Consider the following 19,625-nt stretch of genomic DNA (forward strand, 5'->3'; position numbering starts at 1 on the left):
ACTCAAGCAAACTAATATAGGCTTTTCCTTTAAGCAATTAAAAAACAAGAGTGCCCAGAGGAACCGTAATCACACACCTACCAAGTCCCAGACACTTAAGGACATCTATTAACCCCTACACTGTCCTAGGAGTTACAGTGCACTCTCTCCACTCAACAAAGGAGATGAAAGACTCACAGAGGAAGTCACTTGTTCAAGTTGCTACAAATATATCAGTAAGAGCTGAGATCTGAGTTAAATTGTGTCAGACTCAGAAGTCACAGCTGCACAGCTGTTTCTAGTATGTCAGCAGGTCTAGTTCAAGTGTGGTCAGGAAACCATCTCCTCCCTTCTCTCATGAGTGTACAGTGGAGTTTTCCAGAGGTAATATGATGTATAGTATCGCAACACTGAATGCAGAAGCAGATATGAAAACCCAGATGTATTCTATGAAGGGAGACATTAAAAAGATTGGGGGGGGCACTTGAGTGGCTCAGTCAGGTAAGCATCCGACTCTTGGATTCAGCTCAGGTTGTGATCTTAGAGTATGGGATGGAGCCCTGCACTGGGTGGAGTCTGCCTGTCCCTCTTCCTCTGCTCCCCTCATTCCCCACACCGTGTACATGTTCTCTCTCTCAAATAAATAAAGTCTTTAAAACAATGTCACTCTTCTCACTACTTTTGTTTTGAAGATTATAATTGTTTTTTAATAAAAGTATCATTTATGTTAAAATGTAGTGAGCTTATTTTTTTCCCAGTTAAATTATTAACATATAATAGGCATAAAACACTGTGTAAGTTTAAGGTGCACATAATATGTTAATTTAATATACCCATATACTGCAAAATAATTACTTTTTTGGTGATACTTTATTATTTTAAAATGAATTAATATACCCAATTGTAAGTTTTTATCTCATAAACATCAAAATACAAAAATCTCATAAACATCAACAGATACAACTCACATAAACACGATGTCTTTGCAATCTGAAATTATTTTTCAGATTATAAAGGGGTCCTAAGATCAACACATTTGAGAGTTGCTATGCTCTACAGCTGTACACCCACAGGGTGGTGATACAAGTCTTGTGCTTAGACCAATATTCTTTTTTCCCCCAAGATCTATGTCCTTAAGGTAATTTACTTTGAGTACTGTAGAAAGTGAGTATGTAAACTGCTAATTAAATCTGGTGCTCTAATTTGAATCCTCACATCAAGCCCCCGCCCCCAGCCCTGAACTAAGCCATTAAAAATAGATTTGGGTACAGTACCCCACCACACATGGCTTGCTTTAATTAGGCTATCAGACCCACAAATTCAGTCTTATAGGGCCTCAATATCTTCATATTAAATCCCAGCTCCTGCAGACCAGATGCCCTTCTGTCTACTCACCAGAGAGAAACAGACAGCCTACCTGACAAAAACAACAGCTTTTTCCCTCTGGGGGGCAGCTGGTGCTCTGTGCTACGCGCAGCTTTCCTCCCATTCCCTAGGTTAGCAATAAAGTACATGCTGTGCTCTAGTGGGGGGGATGCTTCCAGTCTAGCTCAGTGCCAAGACTTTCAGTTAAAGAGGTGTACCAGAAGCAAGCCTGACTTGCTGCAACTCGCTGGAGCTAAATGTGCGGAGGGTGCCGCAGCACTGCAGGCTGAGGTTGGCAAGCAGCAACTATTCTCGAACAAAAACACTCTTCATTAGCGTATGATTACTATTAACGTATGATATCTGAGATGAGCCCAGCAGAGTTCAGATTTTTTATTTAGAACTTAGGCTCTTGAATTTTCCCCACATTCAGACGGTTAAGTTAAATCTGCTACTGAAATAGGTCTAGAAAGGGCATGGGGTAGCAAAGAGAAGTTTCTCCAGGCAGAAGCACAGCTGCAGTACAAGATGTGGCTCAAAGGGAGAGGCTGGCCGTTACCATGACATTCTCTGGAAGAGGAATGGAGCTGGGATCAGATTGCCACAGGGAGGCCCTCGGCAGTCCCTCCTTTTCAACAAGATGATGTAGGAGGCAATTTAAAGGAGACCAGAGCAAAAAAGATGGCTGTTAATTCCCTCCACTGCCAGCTTCAATGAACATTTATTTTTAAATACATACATATATATGTGTGTGGACACACACACAGACACACACAGACACAGGATTAAGCTCTGTGCTGGGACTTGGGTATATATAAATGAGTAAAATATGCTTTTTTACCTTGGTTGAATTCAATCTATGTCAAAAAATTTGTACATGCACTTATGACAAAGCATAATGAACATTGTATTATAGTTATATACCAGGACTATGGGAGCGATATGAAGAGAGAGAGATGTCAGAGAATGCCTCAGAAAAGCTGATGCCTGAGTTGAGAGGAGTTAAGAGGATAATCTGGAAAAAGCAGCATGAACAAAGGTTTAGGTCTAAAAGGGCCTAGTGGTATGGGGAACAGCTCCACAAGTCTGCTATGGAGTTTCAACTCTAAAACGTTCTGTATTTTAAATTGAACAAAAGCCCAGGACTATTTCAGAAGTGTTCACAAGGGACTACCCAATTTGGAATTCAAAAACCTGGAAGTTTAGTAAATGAAGTATTCAGAATCCACTTAAGAAAAGTTCTTTTAAATTCAGAACTCTTGAAGAAAAATCCTAATCAAACCAAATCAAGATGTTAAAATAAAGAAAAAGTAAGATGTTTCTGGCTGGCTCAGTCAGTAGAGCATGCACTGATCTCAGGGTTGTAAATTCAAGCCCATGTTGGGTGCAGAGATTACTTAAAAAACAAAACAGGGGCGCCTGGGTGGCTCAGTGGGTTAAGCCGCTGCCTTCGACTCAGGTCATGATCCCAGGGTTCTGGGATCGAGTCCTGCACTGGGCTCTCTGCTCAGCAGGGAGCCTGCTTCCTCCTCTCTCTCTCTGCCTGCCTCTCTGTCTACTTGTAATCTCTGTCTGTTAAATAAACAAACAAAATCTTTAAAAACAAAACAAAACAGGCCTGGGTGGCCCAGTGGGTTAAGCCTCTGCCTTCGGCTCAGGTCATGATCCCAGGGTCCTGGGATGGAACCCACCATCGGGCTCTCTGCTCAACAGGGAGCCTGCTTCCCTTCCTCTCTCTCTGCCTCCTTCTCTGACTACCAAATAAATAAATTAAATTAAAACAAAATGAAACAAACAAAACCGCACACACACAAAAAACAGAAAACATTAACTCTACCTATCATCACTTTAATGTGCACACCATGATTATAGGAAATAGTACTATGAACTTTTTTTTTTTTTTTAAGGGTTTTATTTATTTATTTGAGTGAGAGAAAGCACAAGCCAGAAGGGAGAGTCTGGGGGAGAGGGAGAAGCCGACTCCTCCCTGACCGGGGAGCCCAATGAGGGGCTTGATCCCAGGACCCTGACATCATGACCTGAGCTAAAGGTAGATGCTTACCAACTGAGCCACCTAAGTGCCCCTCTTAGGATCTTTTCAATAACAGAGCATAGAAAGCATTATTGTTAATGATGACTAGCATAAGTAATTTTTTAAAAAAAGATTTATTTATTTATTTATTTGACAGAGAGAGAGAGAGAGAGAGATATCACAAGTAGGCAGAGAGGAAGGCAGAGAGAGAGAGAGAGAGGAGGAAGCAGGCTCCCTGCCGAGTAAATGGCCCGATGCAGGACTCGATCCCAGGACCCTGAGATCATGACCTGAGCCGAAGGCAGTGGCTTAACCCACTGAGTCACCCAGGCGCCCTAGCATAAGTAATTTAAGAATACAAGTAATCTCTTCTCTTTCCACATTTACTTGCTGAATAAGGACATAAGAGGAGCAGAAACAACTGAAATATGTAACCAGAATCAGAATCCCTGCAAGAGAGGGTGGGAGTAAGTTACTGAGTCTTGTGCCACACACACTGGGGAATATATTCCTAACCACACAGGGCCAGATCTGCCACTGCAGCACAAAATCTGACACTGATGATATGTAAATGAATGGGAGTTGCTTAATTTGGCCAAGGAGCTTTAATTTGTTGACCCATGATCTAGGAGTACAGGGATAACTGAAAGAATTGTGACCAAGGTACCATGGGAGCCCATAAGAGTGGACTCCAATCTGGTTTTGAGAAAGTGACTTTGAATAAAGACTGTAAAACTGCGGAGGAATTAGCTAAAGGGAGGAGCTGTCTTCTCTGGTGGTCATACAAGTGGTGGTGGTGTTGGAGGAGAGTATTTCCAGCACAAGGCCCAAGGCCCGTGGCAGGGCCAGTGAGGGCCAGTTTGACTAGAGAGGGAGCACGGTTCATAATGAGTTGGAGTGAAGTCATAAGAATCTTGATAGAGTAAGTTAAAGACTGTGGACTCTAAAAGGTGCTGGGAAAACCCCTGTAGGGTTTTAAACCGAACGGACTTAAACTGAATTGGCGTAGTGTACTTGCTAATTCAACAAAGATTTATTTGATGAGTGCCTACTACATGTCAGGAATATTTAAAAAAAAAAAAAAAAAAAGAGTCCTTGTTCCTAGGATATCTATATTTTGGTGTAGAAAACAAACAAAATAAACATTGCTCTAAGAACCAGAAAGGAAATAAATACCCTTATCTCTGAGAGAGTGAGTTTAGCCTGAGATGTCAACAATAGGTAGAAGAGGTTCCTAGTAGAAAAGGTAGGCAAGGGACGCCTGGGTGGCTCAGTTGGTTGGACGACTGCCTTCGGCTCAGGGCGTGATCCTGGAGTCCCAGGATCGAGTCCCACATCAGGCTCCCAGCTCCATGGGGAGTCTGCTTCGCTCTCTGACCTTCTCCCCTCTCATGCTCTCTCTCACTGTCTCTCTCTCTCAAATAAATAAATAAAATCTTTAAAAAAAAAAAAAAAGAAAAGGTAGGCAAGAACTTGGCATACGGTAGGCAATGTCCTAAGGCCAGTGTGGCCAGAGAATGGGAGTACTACTGAAGGCAGTAGAATGGGAGAAGGAGGAGGGGCCTGCTCAAGTAGGGCTCTGAAAGCCATGGAAAACCACTGGGGTGCTTTAAGCAGGGAGACCTGGATTGAAACAGGGAAAACTGAGGATACCCTTCTTGGAGCCCAGGCAAAAGATGATGGTGGTTTGGAATAGGGTGGTAGAAACAGAGATGAGAACAGAAGATAGATTTGAAATATATTTTGGAAGAAGTGACAGGACTTACCAAAAGCCTTGGGTAGGAGGGTAGTAAGAGAAGAGAATCCAAGATGATTCTCACAGGTCTGGCTTCAGTTACCATGTCGATGAGAGTACCTCTTAGTGAAACAGGGGAGATCACGTTTGGAATTATGGGAAAACTAAAATGTTCTTTTTATTATGTTAGGTTTGGGATGTCTAAGAAACATCCAAATGGAACTATTAAATAGGCATTCTGTATATGATTCTGGAACATAGAGAAGGTAGGACTAAAGAGCTGAACTTTTGAACAGTTGCCACTTTTCAGATGGTAATTTAAGCCGTGAGACTGGATCTTCTAAAGGACGTAGGCAGAGAGCCCAAGATTAAACTCTGAAGGAAATTCAACATTTACACACTAGACAGAGAGCAAAAGTGGCTAGCAAAGGACACTGAGAAGGAGCAGCCAGAAAAATGGAGATGATCCAGGAGTTAAGTGTCAATGAAACCAAGAGAAGAGTTTCTTCTTTTTTAAAAAAGATTTCATTTATTTGAGAGTGAGCGAGCACAAGCAATGGGGGAGAGAGAGAGAGAACCAAGACACCCCACTGACCAGGAAGCCTGACGGGGGCTCTATCTTAGGACTGTGGGATCATGACCTGAACCGAAGGCAGACGCTTAACAGACTGAGCCACCCTCGCCCCAAGAGAAGACTGAGTGTCAAGACAGAAGTAAACTGTGTTGCATATTCCAGGGATTGAGGAAAGTAAAAACAAAGTATCCATGAGATTTGGCAATAAAGAAATCATTAGTAACCTCAACCAGAGACCTTCAACCAAATGGTCAGAAGAGAAACCAGACTAGTAGAGCCAGAAAAATGAATAAAATTCGAGAAAGTTGACACAGATAGAAATCTGGCTATGAGAGAATTAAAAAAATAAGGATACTAGCTGGAGGGGGATGAGGGGGATTCCAGAACGTAATTTGTATGTGATGGGAAGAGGTTTTTTTTTTTTTTAAGATTTTATTTATTACTTATTTGACAGACTGAGATCACAAGTAGGCAGAGAAGCAGGCAGAGAGAGGAGGAAGCAGACTCCCTGCTGAGCAGAAAGCCCAATGTGGGGCTCGATCCCAGGACCCTGGGATCATGACCTGAGCCGAAGGCTGAGGCTTTAACCCACTGAGCCACCCAGGAGCCCTGGGAAAAGATTTTTATGGAGAGGTAGGATTGGGTAATTGATTTTACCAAAGAATAATGGAGAGGAAGAATCTAAGGATTTTACAAAGGATCCTGACCATAATGCCATTTATTGAGACCAAGAACATAGGAGCACGGGCAAATTTACTTGCCTCCAAAGACGGTTTCCAGTATATTACATGGGCTTCCATTCTTATGAAGGTCTACTGACTGTGAAACCTGACAGCCTCTCTAGACTGCACCACTTCTAGACGTAAATAATCTCTTAATAAGGTTTAAACCTTTTAGGGAGTAACTACGCTAATCTAATTTAGTAGCCATACAAGCCAACTAAAGAAGAATGTATTTGTATTGGATGGACTCAAGTGATGGAAAGGGGCTCTAAAATCAGGTGATGAAGGAGCAATCATACTTTTGAAATCAATATACTGAAGACTTTAGAATCGGTACCTTCCAAATAAACACTGCAAGTTAAGTTTTTTTTTTTTTCCCTAGAAGGAATTAATCAAATTCAAAACTGTTTACATTCTCCATGCTCATTAATAGCAGCGGTGTAACTCAATACTCCCTTGCTACTTCTGATATTACAGTGAATTTCCACGAATGCATTTTCAGAGAGCTTAGCCTCCTCTTAAAAAAAAATAAATAAGTATCACTTCTTGAAACAACCAAGAGAAACGAACTGCTCCAGATGGTTCAAGGGACTGCCTGGAGAGAAAGGCAGAAACTGGAAGAAAATCAAGTTTTGACTCAGTAGCCCATTCGGATGTTTGCAGTAGGCGGTTGATGGTTGCAACCATCTATAAAAAGTTCTAATTTTATTTTCTACAATACGGAAAAAGAAGGTGTTTAGCATCGCCCTCTAGCCCAATGGCCTAACTCCTGAAAGATCCGTAGGTTTAACATTGCCAGAACAAAAAATTCGATCACCTGATCCTGACTCAGATGCCCCAAGTCCCTTCCATTCCCAAATCCTTTGGCGTGGCCCAATTTTCACAAGCTCTCGAGAGAAGCACGGAATCCCAGGAAGCCTGTTGATACAATTCACGGGCTCCGGGTAGCATAGGGCTGGGAAAAGCTCTGAGACTCTAGGAAACTACTCCGGTTTCCTTCCCCCTTTCCCTCATAGAGTAGGGAAGGCCGGGGGGGCCCCCTTCTTCCCGCATACCGCTCCCCAGTAACTCTTCCCTTACGGGACCAGGCCCTAAGAGCCTTGTTCCTCACCTGACCCTTTCGAGGAACACGCTTTCCAGCTCGAACTTTACCTGCCTGAAGCCAGCCGCTACTCCGGTGCGCTAAGCCCCCACCAAGGAAAATGGAGTCGTCGAACCGAGACTGGGAAAGGATAGTACGGACCCACCGCACGGCCCCTCCGCCGCCGCCACCGCCGCCGCTGCTGCGTCAACGTGCTACGTCACTTCCGGCTCCCTGTCACCGGGAGTGGGCGGACCATTTCTTTCACTCTTCTCCCACCTGGCTCTCGGGGCTTCGTTTAGTAGGGCGCGAAAACTGGCCGAAACGGCTCAGGAAGGTTAAGTGTCACAGAAACTTGGGAACAGAACTTGGGGATCGGAAGCGTCCGGACGCACGGCTTCCTCGGGCCGCTCTAGCCAAAGGAACCATAGAAAGTAAATTAGGGCTTTCTCATTTCCTCCTCTCTGTGGTTCCGCCGGCAGCTTCCGGTTCCGGGGAGGGGCCGAGTTTTCTTCGAAGATAAGGGGCTCTGCGCTTCAGCTAGGATGGTTGTGGTGTCGCTACTGTTGTTGGGGGGTTTGTGGAGTGCTGTGGGAGCGTCCAATCTGGCTGTCGTTACATGCGGCTCGGTGGTGAAGCTACTCAATACGCGCCACAACGTGAGACTGCACTCACACGACGTGCGCTATGGGTCAGGTACTGCCACCCGGGTTGGGTGGGTTGGGAGGGGCTGGTAGGCTCTGGAGGGGGCGGGGCCAAGAGAAAATTTGAGGGGTGTGGTCTGGGAAGGTTAGGGGAGTCCGGGGGAGGTTCCTGAGGTCTAGAGGCGGAGAATCGGAGAACTGGGCGAAATATCAGCTTCTGTCCGGTGAGCTGCGTATCGGGCGCATTACACGTACACTTTTTTGGACTTACAACATTCCTACGAGGTAGAGACGATTGTTATCCTCATTTTACAGATGAGGAAACAAACTCAGATAAGTCGCATGCTCAGAGCCTTGCAGCTAGTGAATGACAGAGACGGGGTTCGAACCAAATCTGTCCAGTTTCAAAGCCTGCTTTCAGCTACTCCAGGCTGGCACTATTCAGTGCGGGAGAGACAAACATGTAGAAAATTACAGTAAGTGCTGTATCTCTAAAGTCTTGAATTCCAAGACCTCACTTTTTGACTGTATCTTTCTGTTCTGGCTGTTTTGCATCTTACACTTGCTCTTCAACCATTTTCCTTTGGCCTCTTTTTATTCAAACTTTACCCTTCTTGTAAAGAATTTAAAGCACTCATTGGAATTGGAGAGGAAATCGTTAAGAGGACTTTTTAACATAGGATATTAAAATGCTTGGTTTGGGTTCATTTATAATTTAGTAATTATTTGTGGGTTCATTCATTCAGTATAGATATAATAAACTGTTATTACATCCCTAATAGTGATCTAGATATAGGAGATAAAATAGTGAGCCAGTCACCAAGTTACAGGAAAACCAGAACTAACCAAAAAAAAAAAAAAAAAAAGAGAGAGAGAGAGAGAGAGAGAGAAAAGTTCAGTTAGTGAGATGTGAGATGCATCTAAGATGATTGCTAGATTTCTGTATTGGATGTCTGATGATGCTATCAGTTAAGAGAGGGTGGGGGCTAGTCTGTGGTTCATGATTCTCAAAATGTATCTGACTAGTTAGGCTAGGAAAGGACTGAGTTGTCATTGCTGGGATGTTTTATAGTCCTAGCAGCCATTCAGTGAACACTTGCTATGTGTCCAGCTCCCCACTTTTTAATTTAATCTAGATTCCTAGTTTGGCTCTACTAAATCAGAATGTAGGAGAAAGGCCTGATAATAGGAATAGGCATAGGAAAGAGAATATCCTGGGAATTTATGTGAGATTGTGTTCTCTGATGTAACTTGACAGAAAATAAAGTTTCTTGGGAGACCATGTGGTAGAGTGGTTAAGAGTGAGTTCTAGGGGCACCTGAGTGGCTCAGAGGGTTAAGCCTCTGCTCAGGTCATGATCTCGGTCGTGGGATTGAGCCCCACATTGGGTTCTCTGCTCAGCAGGGAACCTGCTTCCCCATCTCTATCTGCCTGCCTCTCTGCCTACTTGTGATTTCTCTGTCAAATAAATAAAATCTTTAAAAAAAAAAAAAAAGAGTGAGTTCTAGAGTTGGGCCATCTAAGTTCAAACCCCAACACTGTGTCTTGGTGCTGTATGGCCTGGGGTGTACTATTCAGCCTTTCTGAGACTCCAGTGTATATTGGGGATGATAATAATATTTACCTTAGGGTATATGCATGTATCGAATAAGAATATTCAGGCAAAGGGTATGGATTGGTATCTGACATTTAGAAAGCGCTCAGTACACATAGCTGGCTAGCAATTATTATTTATATATTTTCTTTTTTCTTTTTAAGCCTGTAGGTGTGTGTTTAGTCTGGTACCTTTTAACCAGAATTTTATCTCTTTAGGCAGTATTAACCAGATTTAGGGGACTTATGATTACTTTTATAACACATTGATTGATCACTCACAGGGCACTGGGGAGCTGCAGTGATTGCTTAAAGTTCATAGCAAAATCTGGTCTCCTTTTTATTGTGAAATGTGACAAAAGTTTTGATTGTAATACATAGTAAACATTTAAAAATATTAAACATGTTTCAATCATGTGACATATACTAGGGGCTATTCAGGTTATTGTATATAGGTACATCATACTTGTGTTTCAAAAATGAACATAAGTTCATTCACTAACTAGTGCCCTTTGATGCAAATTGTTAGAGTTTTCTGATATTGTACATATAAGTATAATTTATCAAACAATAATACTGTATAAATATATTTAGTATTTCTCATGTATTTTTTAAATGTTATAGACAAAGAAATAACAAGCATAGGGTTTCCTCTCCACTCTTCCAAACCTATTTTATAATACAAGGCCCATTATTGGCCTTAGGAAAGAGGGATTAGGTTGAACGCATTTTTCTCTCTCTTTTTCTTTTTGGACTACAGGTAGTGGGCAGCAGTCAGTGACAGGTGTAACCTCTGTGGACGACAGCAATAGTTACTGGAGGATACGGGGGAAGACTGCTACAGTGTGTGAGAGGGGAACCCCCATCAAATGTGGCCAACCCATCCGGCTAACACATGTCAACACTGGCCGAAACCTCCATAGTCACCACTTCACCTCACCTCTTTCTGGGAACCAGGTGAGGTGGCATCCTGTGGATCACTGGTACCCTGTGCATTTGTTGCATTGTCTAATATCTTGGTCCTTAGCCCTTTCTTTCCTGGGAGTAGATGTTCTTTTTTGTGCAGGCATGGAGAATTGGCTTTGTCTCATAAGTATGAAGGAAATTATTTCTGGTCAAAATAGAGACTTTACATCTAGATGAAATCAAGAAATGAGAAAAGACAGAATATTGGCATATCATAAGTCATCTTGATAAATTCTGCAGCAAAGAAACCCAGTATTGACACATGAAAAGAGCTCAACGTCATTAATCATCAGGGAAATGCGAATTAAAACCATAGTAAGGTATCACCTTATACCTGACAGAATGGGTATAATCAAAAAACAAGAAATAACAAGTATTAGTGAGGATGTGGAGAAAACGGAACCCTTATACACTGTTGGTGGGAATTTAGATTGGTGTAGCCACTTTAGAAAACAGTATGGAGGTTCCTAAAAAAATTAAAAATAGAAATGTCATATAATTCAGTAATTCTGTTATTGTATGTTTAACTAAAGAAAATGAAAACACTGATTTGGAAAGAAATGTGCACCCCTATGTTTATTGCAGCATTATTTACAAAACCTGAGATATGGAAGCAAACCAAGCATACGTCAGTGGATGCATGGGTGACGAAGATACAGTATATACGTATATACACAGTAGAATATTACTCAGCCATAAAAAGAATGAGATCTTGTCATTTGTAACAATATGGATGGACCTAAAGGGTATTAGGCTAAATAAAATAAATAGGAGAAAGACAAATACCGTGTGATTTCTTTTATATGTGGAATCTCAGAAAACAAATGAACAAACAAAAAGCAGAATCAGACCTATAAATATGGAGAACAAACTGATGGTTGTCAGAGAGGAAGGGGGTGCAGAGATGGGCAGAATGGGTAAAGGGAGTGGAAGATAACAGGCTTCCAGTTATGGAATGACTAAGTCATAGGGATAAAAGGTACAGCATAGGGGCGCCTGGGTGGCTAGTGGGTTAAGCCGCTGCCTTCGGCTCAGGGCATGATCTCAGGGTCCTGGGATGGAGTCCCGCATCGGGCTCTCTGCTTGGCGGGGAGCCTGCTTCCCTCTCTCTCTCTCTGCCTGCCTCTCCATCTACTTGTGATTTCTCTCTGTAAAATAAATAAATAAAATCTTTAAAAAAAAAAAAAAGGTACAGCATAGAGAATATAATCTGTGATACTGTAAAAGCATTGTATGGTGACCAGTGGTAGCTACACACTTATGGTGAGTGTAGCATAATGTATAGACTTGTTGAATGACTATGTTGTACACCTGAAACTGATAAAACAATTGGGTGTCAACTATATTCAGATAAAAAAACAACTGTTTCCAAAGTTTGAATAAAAATTATTTTAAATGAGTTCAGCTAACCAACCACATTAGGAAAATGGATTAAATATTATGCCACTTTTTAATTTTTATTTTTATTTATTTTTTTTAAAAAGATTTTATTTATCTGACAGAGATCACAAGTAGGCAGAGAGGCAGGCAGAGAGAGAGGAGGAAGCAGGCTCCCTGCTGAGCAGAGAGCCTGATGTGGGCCTTGATCCCAGAACCCTGAGACCATGACCTGAGCGGTAAGGCAGAGGCTTAACCTACTGAGCCACCCAGGGGCCCTTAATTTTTATTTTTTAACTATTTTTTAAAGTAAGCTCTGTGCCCAGTGTGGGGCTTGAACTCTGCCCCAAGATCAAGAGTTGCATGCTCCACATGAGCCAGCCAGACACCCTGGTATTGTGCCATTTTTTTTAAAGCCTTGAGCTTTTGAGAGATATGAACTCATTAATGAGGGCTTCCCTCCCACTGCCTCTCTGCACATAGTTTTTCCTGTTAGCATCTTATATTAGTATGGTAAATTTCCTATAGTTTATAAAGCAGTTAAAGATACATTGTTATCAACTAAAGTCCTAGTTTATTTTGATATCCTTAGTTTTTATGTACTGTACTTTTTCTTTTCCAGTTGCCCATCCAGGATACCCATTACATTTAGTTGTCATGTCTCCTCAGGCTCCTCTGAGGTGTGGCAGTTTTTCAAATTCTTGTTTTTTTGTTCTTTGTTTTCTTCTTCTTCTCTTCTTCTTTTTTTTTCCAAATTCTTGTTTTTGATTACCTTGACAGTTTTGAGGAATGCTGGTCAAGTATACAATAAGGTGCTCCTCTATTGGGATTTGTCTGGTGTTTTTGTTACGGTTAGATCAGGCTTAGAAAGATTTTTAGGAGGATGGCCACAGGGGTAAAGTGCCATTTTTATCACATCGTGTCACAGGTACACACTATCTACATGATGTATGACTGTTGAAATAGTGTTTGTGATGTTTCTCCTTAAAAGTTATTCTTTTCATCTCTCCACCCCACTCCTTTCTGTATTGTACTTTTGGAAGGATGTCACTATGCACAGCCCATACTTAAGGAATGGGGAGTTATGCTCCCCTTCCTTTAGATAGAGTAGCTAAAAAAGTTACTTGGAATTCTTCTGCATGGGTATATGTCTCTTCTGTACTTATATATGCAATCATTTGTATCAGTATGGACTCATGAATATTTTATACTTTGAGTTATAATCACATACCACTGCCTTTATTTTGTTGCTCAGATTGTTTCAACATTGGCCATTGGGTGCTTTTTTACTTGTCTCCTATGTCCATTTGACATACTCCCATTTTTGTGTATGTGTGTGTTCTAACCTTTCCTTTTCTTTTTGGCACTTGAAGATACTCTAGACTCATCTTGTATATTTCTTTCTTTGTTTTTTTTTTTTTGGTAAGATATTTATTTATTTGTCAGGTAGAGAGGACACAAGCAGGGGGAGTGGCAGGCAGAGGGAGAAGGAGGCTCCTGGCTGAGCAAGGAGCAATGTGGGACTTGATCCCAGGACCCTGGCATCATGACCTGAGCTGAAGGCAGACGCTTAACAACTGAGCCACCCAGGTGCCCCATCTTGTATATTTCTGGCCCCAGTCCTAGAATCAGCTATTTCTCCAAGGAGTTCTGTTTCCTTTTATTGAAGAATGATACTAGAAACCATGATCTTAGCCCTTACGTGAGCTTGTTGCTACTGGGGTATTGTCTCTTTTAGGCCTTCTTACCTGACAGAGCAAAGAAACGTGTATATATATGCAGGCCTATCTATAAATTTTTTTTTTTTTATTTATTTGACAGAGAGAAATCACAAGTAGACGGAGAGGCAGCCAGAGAGAGAGAGATAGGGAAGCAGGCTCCCTGCTGAGCAGAGAGCCATATGCGGGACTTGATCCCAGGACCCTGAGATCATGACCTGAGCCGAAGGCAGCAGCTTAACTCACTGAGCCACCCAGGCGCCCTATAAATTTTTTTTTTAAAAGATTTTATTTATTTATTTGACAGAGAGAAATCACAAGTAGGCAGAGAGGCAGAGAGAGAGAGAGGAGGAAGCAGGCTCCCTGCTGAGCAGAGAGCCTGATGCGGAACTCGATCCCAGGACCCCGAGATCATGACCTGAGCCGAAGGCAGCGGCTTAACCCACTGAGCCACCCAGGCGCCCAATATTTTTATGTAAAAATATATCTTGATTATGTTAAATGTGAGTTCCTATTGATGTCTCCAACTATAATTCATTACCATTTAGACCATACTATTCTCCTCCCTTTACTTATTTGTAAATTTCCACACAGATACCTGGTTCCCACCACTGTCATCCATTTACTTGTTCAGTTCCATATACAACTATGGTAGAATTGTGGGGTGCCTGGGTGGCTTGGTTGGTTAAATGACTTTGTGGGTTTTTTTTTTAAGATTTTATTTATTTATTTATTTGACAGACAGAGATCTTAACCCACTGAGACACCCAGGTGCCCCCCCCCTTTTTTAAGAAATTTATTTGAGAGAGAGACAGCATGCTGTGGGGCAGAGGAAGAGAGAGAAGAGAGAGAAGCAGATTCCCTGCTGAGCGTGGAGCCTGATGCAGGGTTTGATACCAGCATCCCAAGATCAAGACCCAAGCCGAAACCAGATACTTTTTTAATAATATTTTATTTATTTATTTGACAGAGTGCACAAGTAGGAGGAGCAGCCTGCAGAGGGAGAGGGAGAAGGAGGCTCCCTGCTGAGCAAGGAGCCTGCCATGGGAGTCAGTCACAGGACCCTGGGGTCATGGCCTGAGCAGATGCTTAACTGACTACCCAGGCGCCCACCAAGTCAGACGCTTAACCAATAGCCATTCAGGTGCCCCAGTTTTCTGACTCTTGATCTCAGCTCAGGCCTTGATCTCAGGGTCATGAGTTCAGTCCCCCATTAGGCTCCATGCTGGGCATAGAGCCTACTTAAAAAAAAAAAAAAGTCCAGGGCGCCTGGGTGGCTCAGTGGGCTAAGCCTCTGCCTTCGGCTCAGGTCATGATCTCAGGGTCCTGGGATCGAGCCCCGCATCGGGCTCTCTGCTCAGCGGTGAGCCTGCTTCCCTCTCTCTCTCTTATCTCTCGCTTTCTCTGCCTCTCTGCCTACTTGTGATCTTTGTCAAGTAAATAAATAAAATCTTAAAAAAAAAAAAAAAGCCCATAGCAACAAACAAACAGATGATCAACAAAAAGTTGCACTCACAACAATACAAGTAGGGACACTGTGGCTAAGTTGGTTAAGCCGCTGCCTTCGGCTCAGGTCATGATCCCGGGGTCCTGGGATCAAGTTCCACATGGGGCTCCTTGCTTGGCCTGCTTCTCTCTCCACCTCCGCCTGCCACTCTGCCTGCTTGTGTGCTCATTCTCTCTCTCTGACAAGTAAATAAAATCTTAAAAAAAAAAAAAATACGGATGCCTGGGTGGCTCAGTTGGTTAAGCCAATGCCTTCGGCTCAGGTCATGATCCTGGGGTCTTGGGATCGAGTCCCACATAGGGCTCTCTGCTCAACAGGGAGCCTGCTTCCTCCTCTCTCTGCCTGCCTCTCTGCCTGTTTGAGTGTACTTTCTCTCTCTGACAAATAAATAAAATCTTAAAAAAAAAAATACAAGTATAGTAGAATTGTTAATTATGTACATTTCCTTTTGCCTTTTGTCTTACAGACTATTTCCAAATGACTGGTTTAATCATCTGAAATTATATACCTTAGGATGGATTTACATATTTCTGAAATAATCAGTAACTTTTTTTAAATGACTTTCTACCCGTTAAAAAAAAAAAAAAAGATTTATTTATTTATTTGGCAGACAGAGATCACAAGTAGGCAGAGAGGCAGGCAGAGAGAGAGGAAGGGAAGCAGGCTCCCCGCCAAGCAGAGAGCCCAATGCGGTGCTCGATCCTAGGATCCTGGGATCATGACCTGGGCTGAAGGCAGAGGCTTTAACCCACTGAGTCACCCAGGTCCCCTCTACCTTTTTTTTTTAAGTTTTTTTTTTTTTTTTTTCAACTTAGCTGTCAGAGTGAGAACACCAGCAGGGTCAGTGGCAGGCAGAGGGAGAAGGAGAAGCAGACTTCCCACTGAGCAAGGAGCCTGACACAGAAATTGATCCCAGGACCCTGGGATCATGACCTGAGCCAAAGGCAGGCACTTAAATCAACTGAGCCATCCTGGTGTCCCATTAATTTTTTATTGCAATAGAAACTCTGTGAGTATTTGTTCTTAAGGGGAGTGGGAGTAGAAGAGAAAGGGAGGAACTCGGCTATTTATTTTATTTAGTTCACAATTATTTTGTAAGGTGATACTGTCATGAGTTTAGAGGAGGAAATGAAGGAGTTGCACAGGAAGGAATGGAATGGAGTGGAGATTCAAGGTCTGCCAGTCTCGAGAGCCCATCCCCCGCTTTCTATTTTTGTGGCTCACCATGTCACTTAAAATGTAGTTAGGGAATGAGGCAGGAATATTTAAAGTCAAATAACAAGAGTAAGGCAAATACAGGATTACTTGCAAAGTAAGTGTTCAGAACATAATCCTAGGGCAACTGATTTCATGTCCTTTGTGTCTTTTTATCTTTTTTTAAATCTTTTTTCACCATTTATTTTTGAATATTTTTTATTAAAATATTTTTATTAAAAAACTTTTCCCCGTGGGTTTTTTTTTTTTTTTTAAATTTAATTAATTAATTAATTTGACAGAGAGAGAGAGAGAGCGGAGAGAGGGAACACAAGCAGGGGGAGCTGGAGAGGGAGAAGCAGGTCCCCCACTGAGCAGGGAGCCCAATGCAGGGCTTGATCCCAGGACGCTGGGATCGTTACCTGAGTGGAAGGCAGCAGCTTAATGACTGAGACACCCAGGTGCCCCTCCCACAGTTTATTTTTAAATAGCACTGGAAAGCCTTTTATTTTTTACTTTTCAGTAACCTTATTTTTCTTCGCATTGCTTCTTTTTCCCTTCTAAGCCTATGTGTCAGTTATGCTAATGTTGCTACCATTTGTGTCTTTCAGGAAGTGAGTGCTTTTGGTGAGGAAGGTGAAGGCGATTATCTAGATGACTGGACGGTGCTCTGTAACGGGGCCTACTGGGTGAGGGATGGTGAGGTGCGGTTCAAGCATTCTTCCACTGAAGTTCTGCTGTCTGTCACAGGAGAACAATATGGCCGACCCATTAGTGGGCAAAAGGAGGTACATGGCATGGCCCAGCCGAGCCAGAACAACTACTGGAAAGCCATGGAAGGCATCTTCATGAAACCCAGTGAGTTGTTAAAGGCAGAAGCTCATCATGCAGAGCTATGAGTCTGGAAGCTGTGAGCCAGTGTCACCACACAGTGTTCATGACATCTGTTGCTGCTCCACCCTGGGATCCCTGCCCCAGGTTCCCTGGGCAGTGGCCATGTCACCACTGAGATGAAGATGAATGACAGAGAACAGTGGCTGTGTTTGGAAGCTTCAACCCTTCACACTTGAATTTGTTATTCTCCCAGACTCTGGGTCAGTTCTTTTTGAGTACAGGACTTGCTGGTGAAGGAGCAGATTATTTTTATTAATATCGATAAAACAGAAACTGAGGGAGATACCTCTCCTAGTTGGGAAATTTTTACTCATCAGAATCTTGGGATCATGGATTATTGATGTGTGACTTTTCTCCTACTTTTTTTCTCCAAAATGATAAAGAATTTCATTATTAGTCACCAGTGTTGTCCTTTATTAGGTGTGCTGTTTCATAATCTGATTGATACTTGAGTCTGACACATGTCACTGCTATTACTCTAGAGATGCTGGGAGCCTTTGGTGTGGGCCCTTTTAAGAGCCTTACTTGCATCCAAACTTTTTCTCTATTTTCACTTCTCTCCTAGCACCTCTTTTACTAGATTTTTAATTATGGCTGAAGACCCTCAAGGAATTCAGCTTAAAAAATAGTGAAATGTTTTACTCTGGAGGCATTAACTGCAGTTGAGAAAAAAAAAAAGAAAAACTAATATTCACTGTCTGCTAAATACTAGATACTGTATGATAGCTCTTACCTCCTTTAATCTTCATAGATCACCTTTAATCTTCATACATCTAGTGTAAGTATTACAGTATTACCAATGCAGAACATGAAGGTTGAATAACTGCCTTACTTAAGTGCTTAAATTGTCCTTGAGTAAGTAACTTAAAGCTAGTAAATAAGGATAGGAATCAACTGTGTCTGGCTCACATTCTTTCTCTACAGTATAGTTATGTCCACTCTTGGATAATAATTGCTCTTTTATGGATAAATGTAGGGATAGCTTTTTCTGAAAGAGGGGTTAGAATACTTTTGTCCTATGCTTACCTCATTTCTTCCTTTCTGTCTGCTGGTCAGTTCCAGAAAGTTTGCTCCTAGGTCTTTTGAGCATGGTAGTGAACAGAGGTGTCTTCTCTCTGCTGGAATTTCAGTGACTAGCAGGCCTTTTATTTTTAGAAACAATTTTTCCCCTGTCCTTTCCTTTACAGACTTAAGGTTAAACATTTGGGCATAATGGGTCTATGCCAGGTTTAGCCTATGACATTAAGAGGCTTGGTCTCTTTCACAAGGACTTGTTTCAGTACGTCGAGACCGTGAACTAGTTGAGCTCCATCTCCATTCTCTCCCCTCTTCCCACTTAAGTTGCATTGCATTAGTCATTTGAGATTTCCAGAAGTAGAAAAACGATAAAATCAACATTTCAGGTTATTGTGATACTGGGAGTAGGCTGGAAATAGTCTGGGGAGAAAGTAGAAAGGAAGTGATAAGAATCAGCTGGGTAAAGGGAACGTATTGGACAAGATGAAAATGAATAGAGAGGTATGTTGCAAGGTACCCCCAATTTGGCTTGAACAGAATTTTCACTGAGTTGCTGGGCCTTCCCTGAGGGTTCACAGACAGAACCTACCTTGCTAAGAGGCTGCAGATTATAATGCTTGAGAGATAAGTGTGAATTTGAAACAAATGGTGGAGTCTTTGGGGGGGATGTGAAATGACTGACAAGAGGACTAGATAAGGAAACAGTTGGAGGGGTAAAAACTGTGGGTAGCCCAATGTGAAAATTGAAATGGTCCTTTTCTAAAGGAGTGGAAAGGAGTTTCCAAGTAAAATCTTGAAGGACATTTATGGAGATTGGGATGTAAGAGTAAAGGGATATGAACTAATTTTGAAATCCTCAGAACTTGTTTCAGCTTGTATTGTATTAGCATCACTGTATCAGAGTTTGAAGGGATCTTTGTCCAGTTTCCTCATTTCACAGAGACGGACACAGGCAAAATAAAGTTGATCCTGAATTATCTATTTCTTGCAATTATGTTTGTTTCCAAAATAAACTATTGTTGAGCAGTAAGAACAATATTCTCTATTTCTGTCATATCCCCTCAGCTCAGTGCCCAAATTGTGCTTTACACAGTAGAGACTGAAAACTTGTCCAGTGAAGGGTCCAGAAAATTGCGTTTCTCACACAGTAGGTCAGTACATACCGACTAGAACAGTATTCAAACAGTAACATGAATGAACAACTCATTCCTCTGTGGCTGAAATGAA

At 42.1% G+C, this 19,625-nt stretch overlaps 2 protein-coding genes across 4 annotated transcripts in view; one reads left to right on the plus strand and one right to left on the minus strand.

The window, feature by feature from the left end:
* The window catches only part of SUPT6H (SPT6 homolog, histone chaperone and transcription elongation factor), a 33,860-nt gene extending 26,162 nt beyond the window's left edge, over nt 1-7,698 (minus strand). The window contains exon 1 of one of the 2 annotated variants that reach the window (XM_044248301.1): nt 7,560-7,698. The gene's annotated coding sequence lies outside the window, so the exon portion shown is untranslated. Of the gene's footprint in view, nt 1-7,518 lie in introns of both variants that reach the window. The other variant, XM_044248302.1, reaches the window with a different exon arrangement.
* An 87-nt stretch (nt 7,699-7,785) lies between these two features.
* On the plus strand, nt 7,786-19,377 carry SDF2 (stromal cell derived factor 2). Of its 2 annotated transcripts, XM_044248304.1 has the most exons (4): nt 8,094-8,184; nt 8,448-8,608; nt 10,486-10,682; nt 17,099-19,377. In XM_044248304.1, exons 2-4 carry the CDS (start codon nt 8,500-8,502, stop codon nt 17,384-17,386), a joined length of 594 nt encoding a protein of 197 aa, XP_044104239.1. In that variant the 5' UTR covers nt 8,094-8,184; nt 8,448-8,499; the 3' UTR covers nt 17,387-19,377. The 2 variants fall into 2 exon arrangements, with proteins under 2 accessions (XP_044104238.1, XP_044104239.1); XM_044248303.1 differs by lacking the exon at nt 8,448-8,608 and having other exon boundaries at nt 7,786-8,184.
* Nucleotides 19,378-19,625: the final 248 nt, after the last annotated feature.

Source organism: Neovison vison, chromosome 5 (assembly GCF_020171115.1).
Source record: "Neovison vison isolate M4711 chromosome 5, ASM_NN_V1, whole genome shotgun sequence".
NCBI classification, from domain to species: Eukaryota; Metazoa; Chordata; class Mammalia; order Carnivora; family Mustelidae; genus Neogale; species Neogale vison.

Excerpts from the sequence above, each read along its gene's own strand:
- SDF2 (XM_044248303.1), top strand. The coding sequence starts at position 8,034 with ATGGTTGTGGTGTCGCTACTGTTGTTGGGGGGTTTGTGGAGTGCTGTG. Across the intron at positions 8,185-10,485 it reads CGACGTGCGCTATGGGTCAG|GTAGTGGGCAGCAGTCAGTG; the intron begins GTACTGCCACCC and ends TTTGGACTACAG. Across the intron at positions 10,683-17,098 it reads CACCTCTTTCTGGGAACCAG|GAAGTGAGTGCTTTTGGTGA; the intron begins GTGAGGTGGCAT and ends TGTGTCTTTCAG.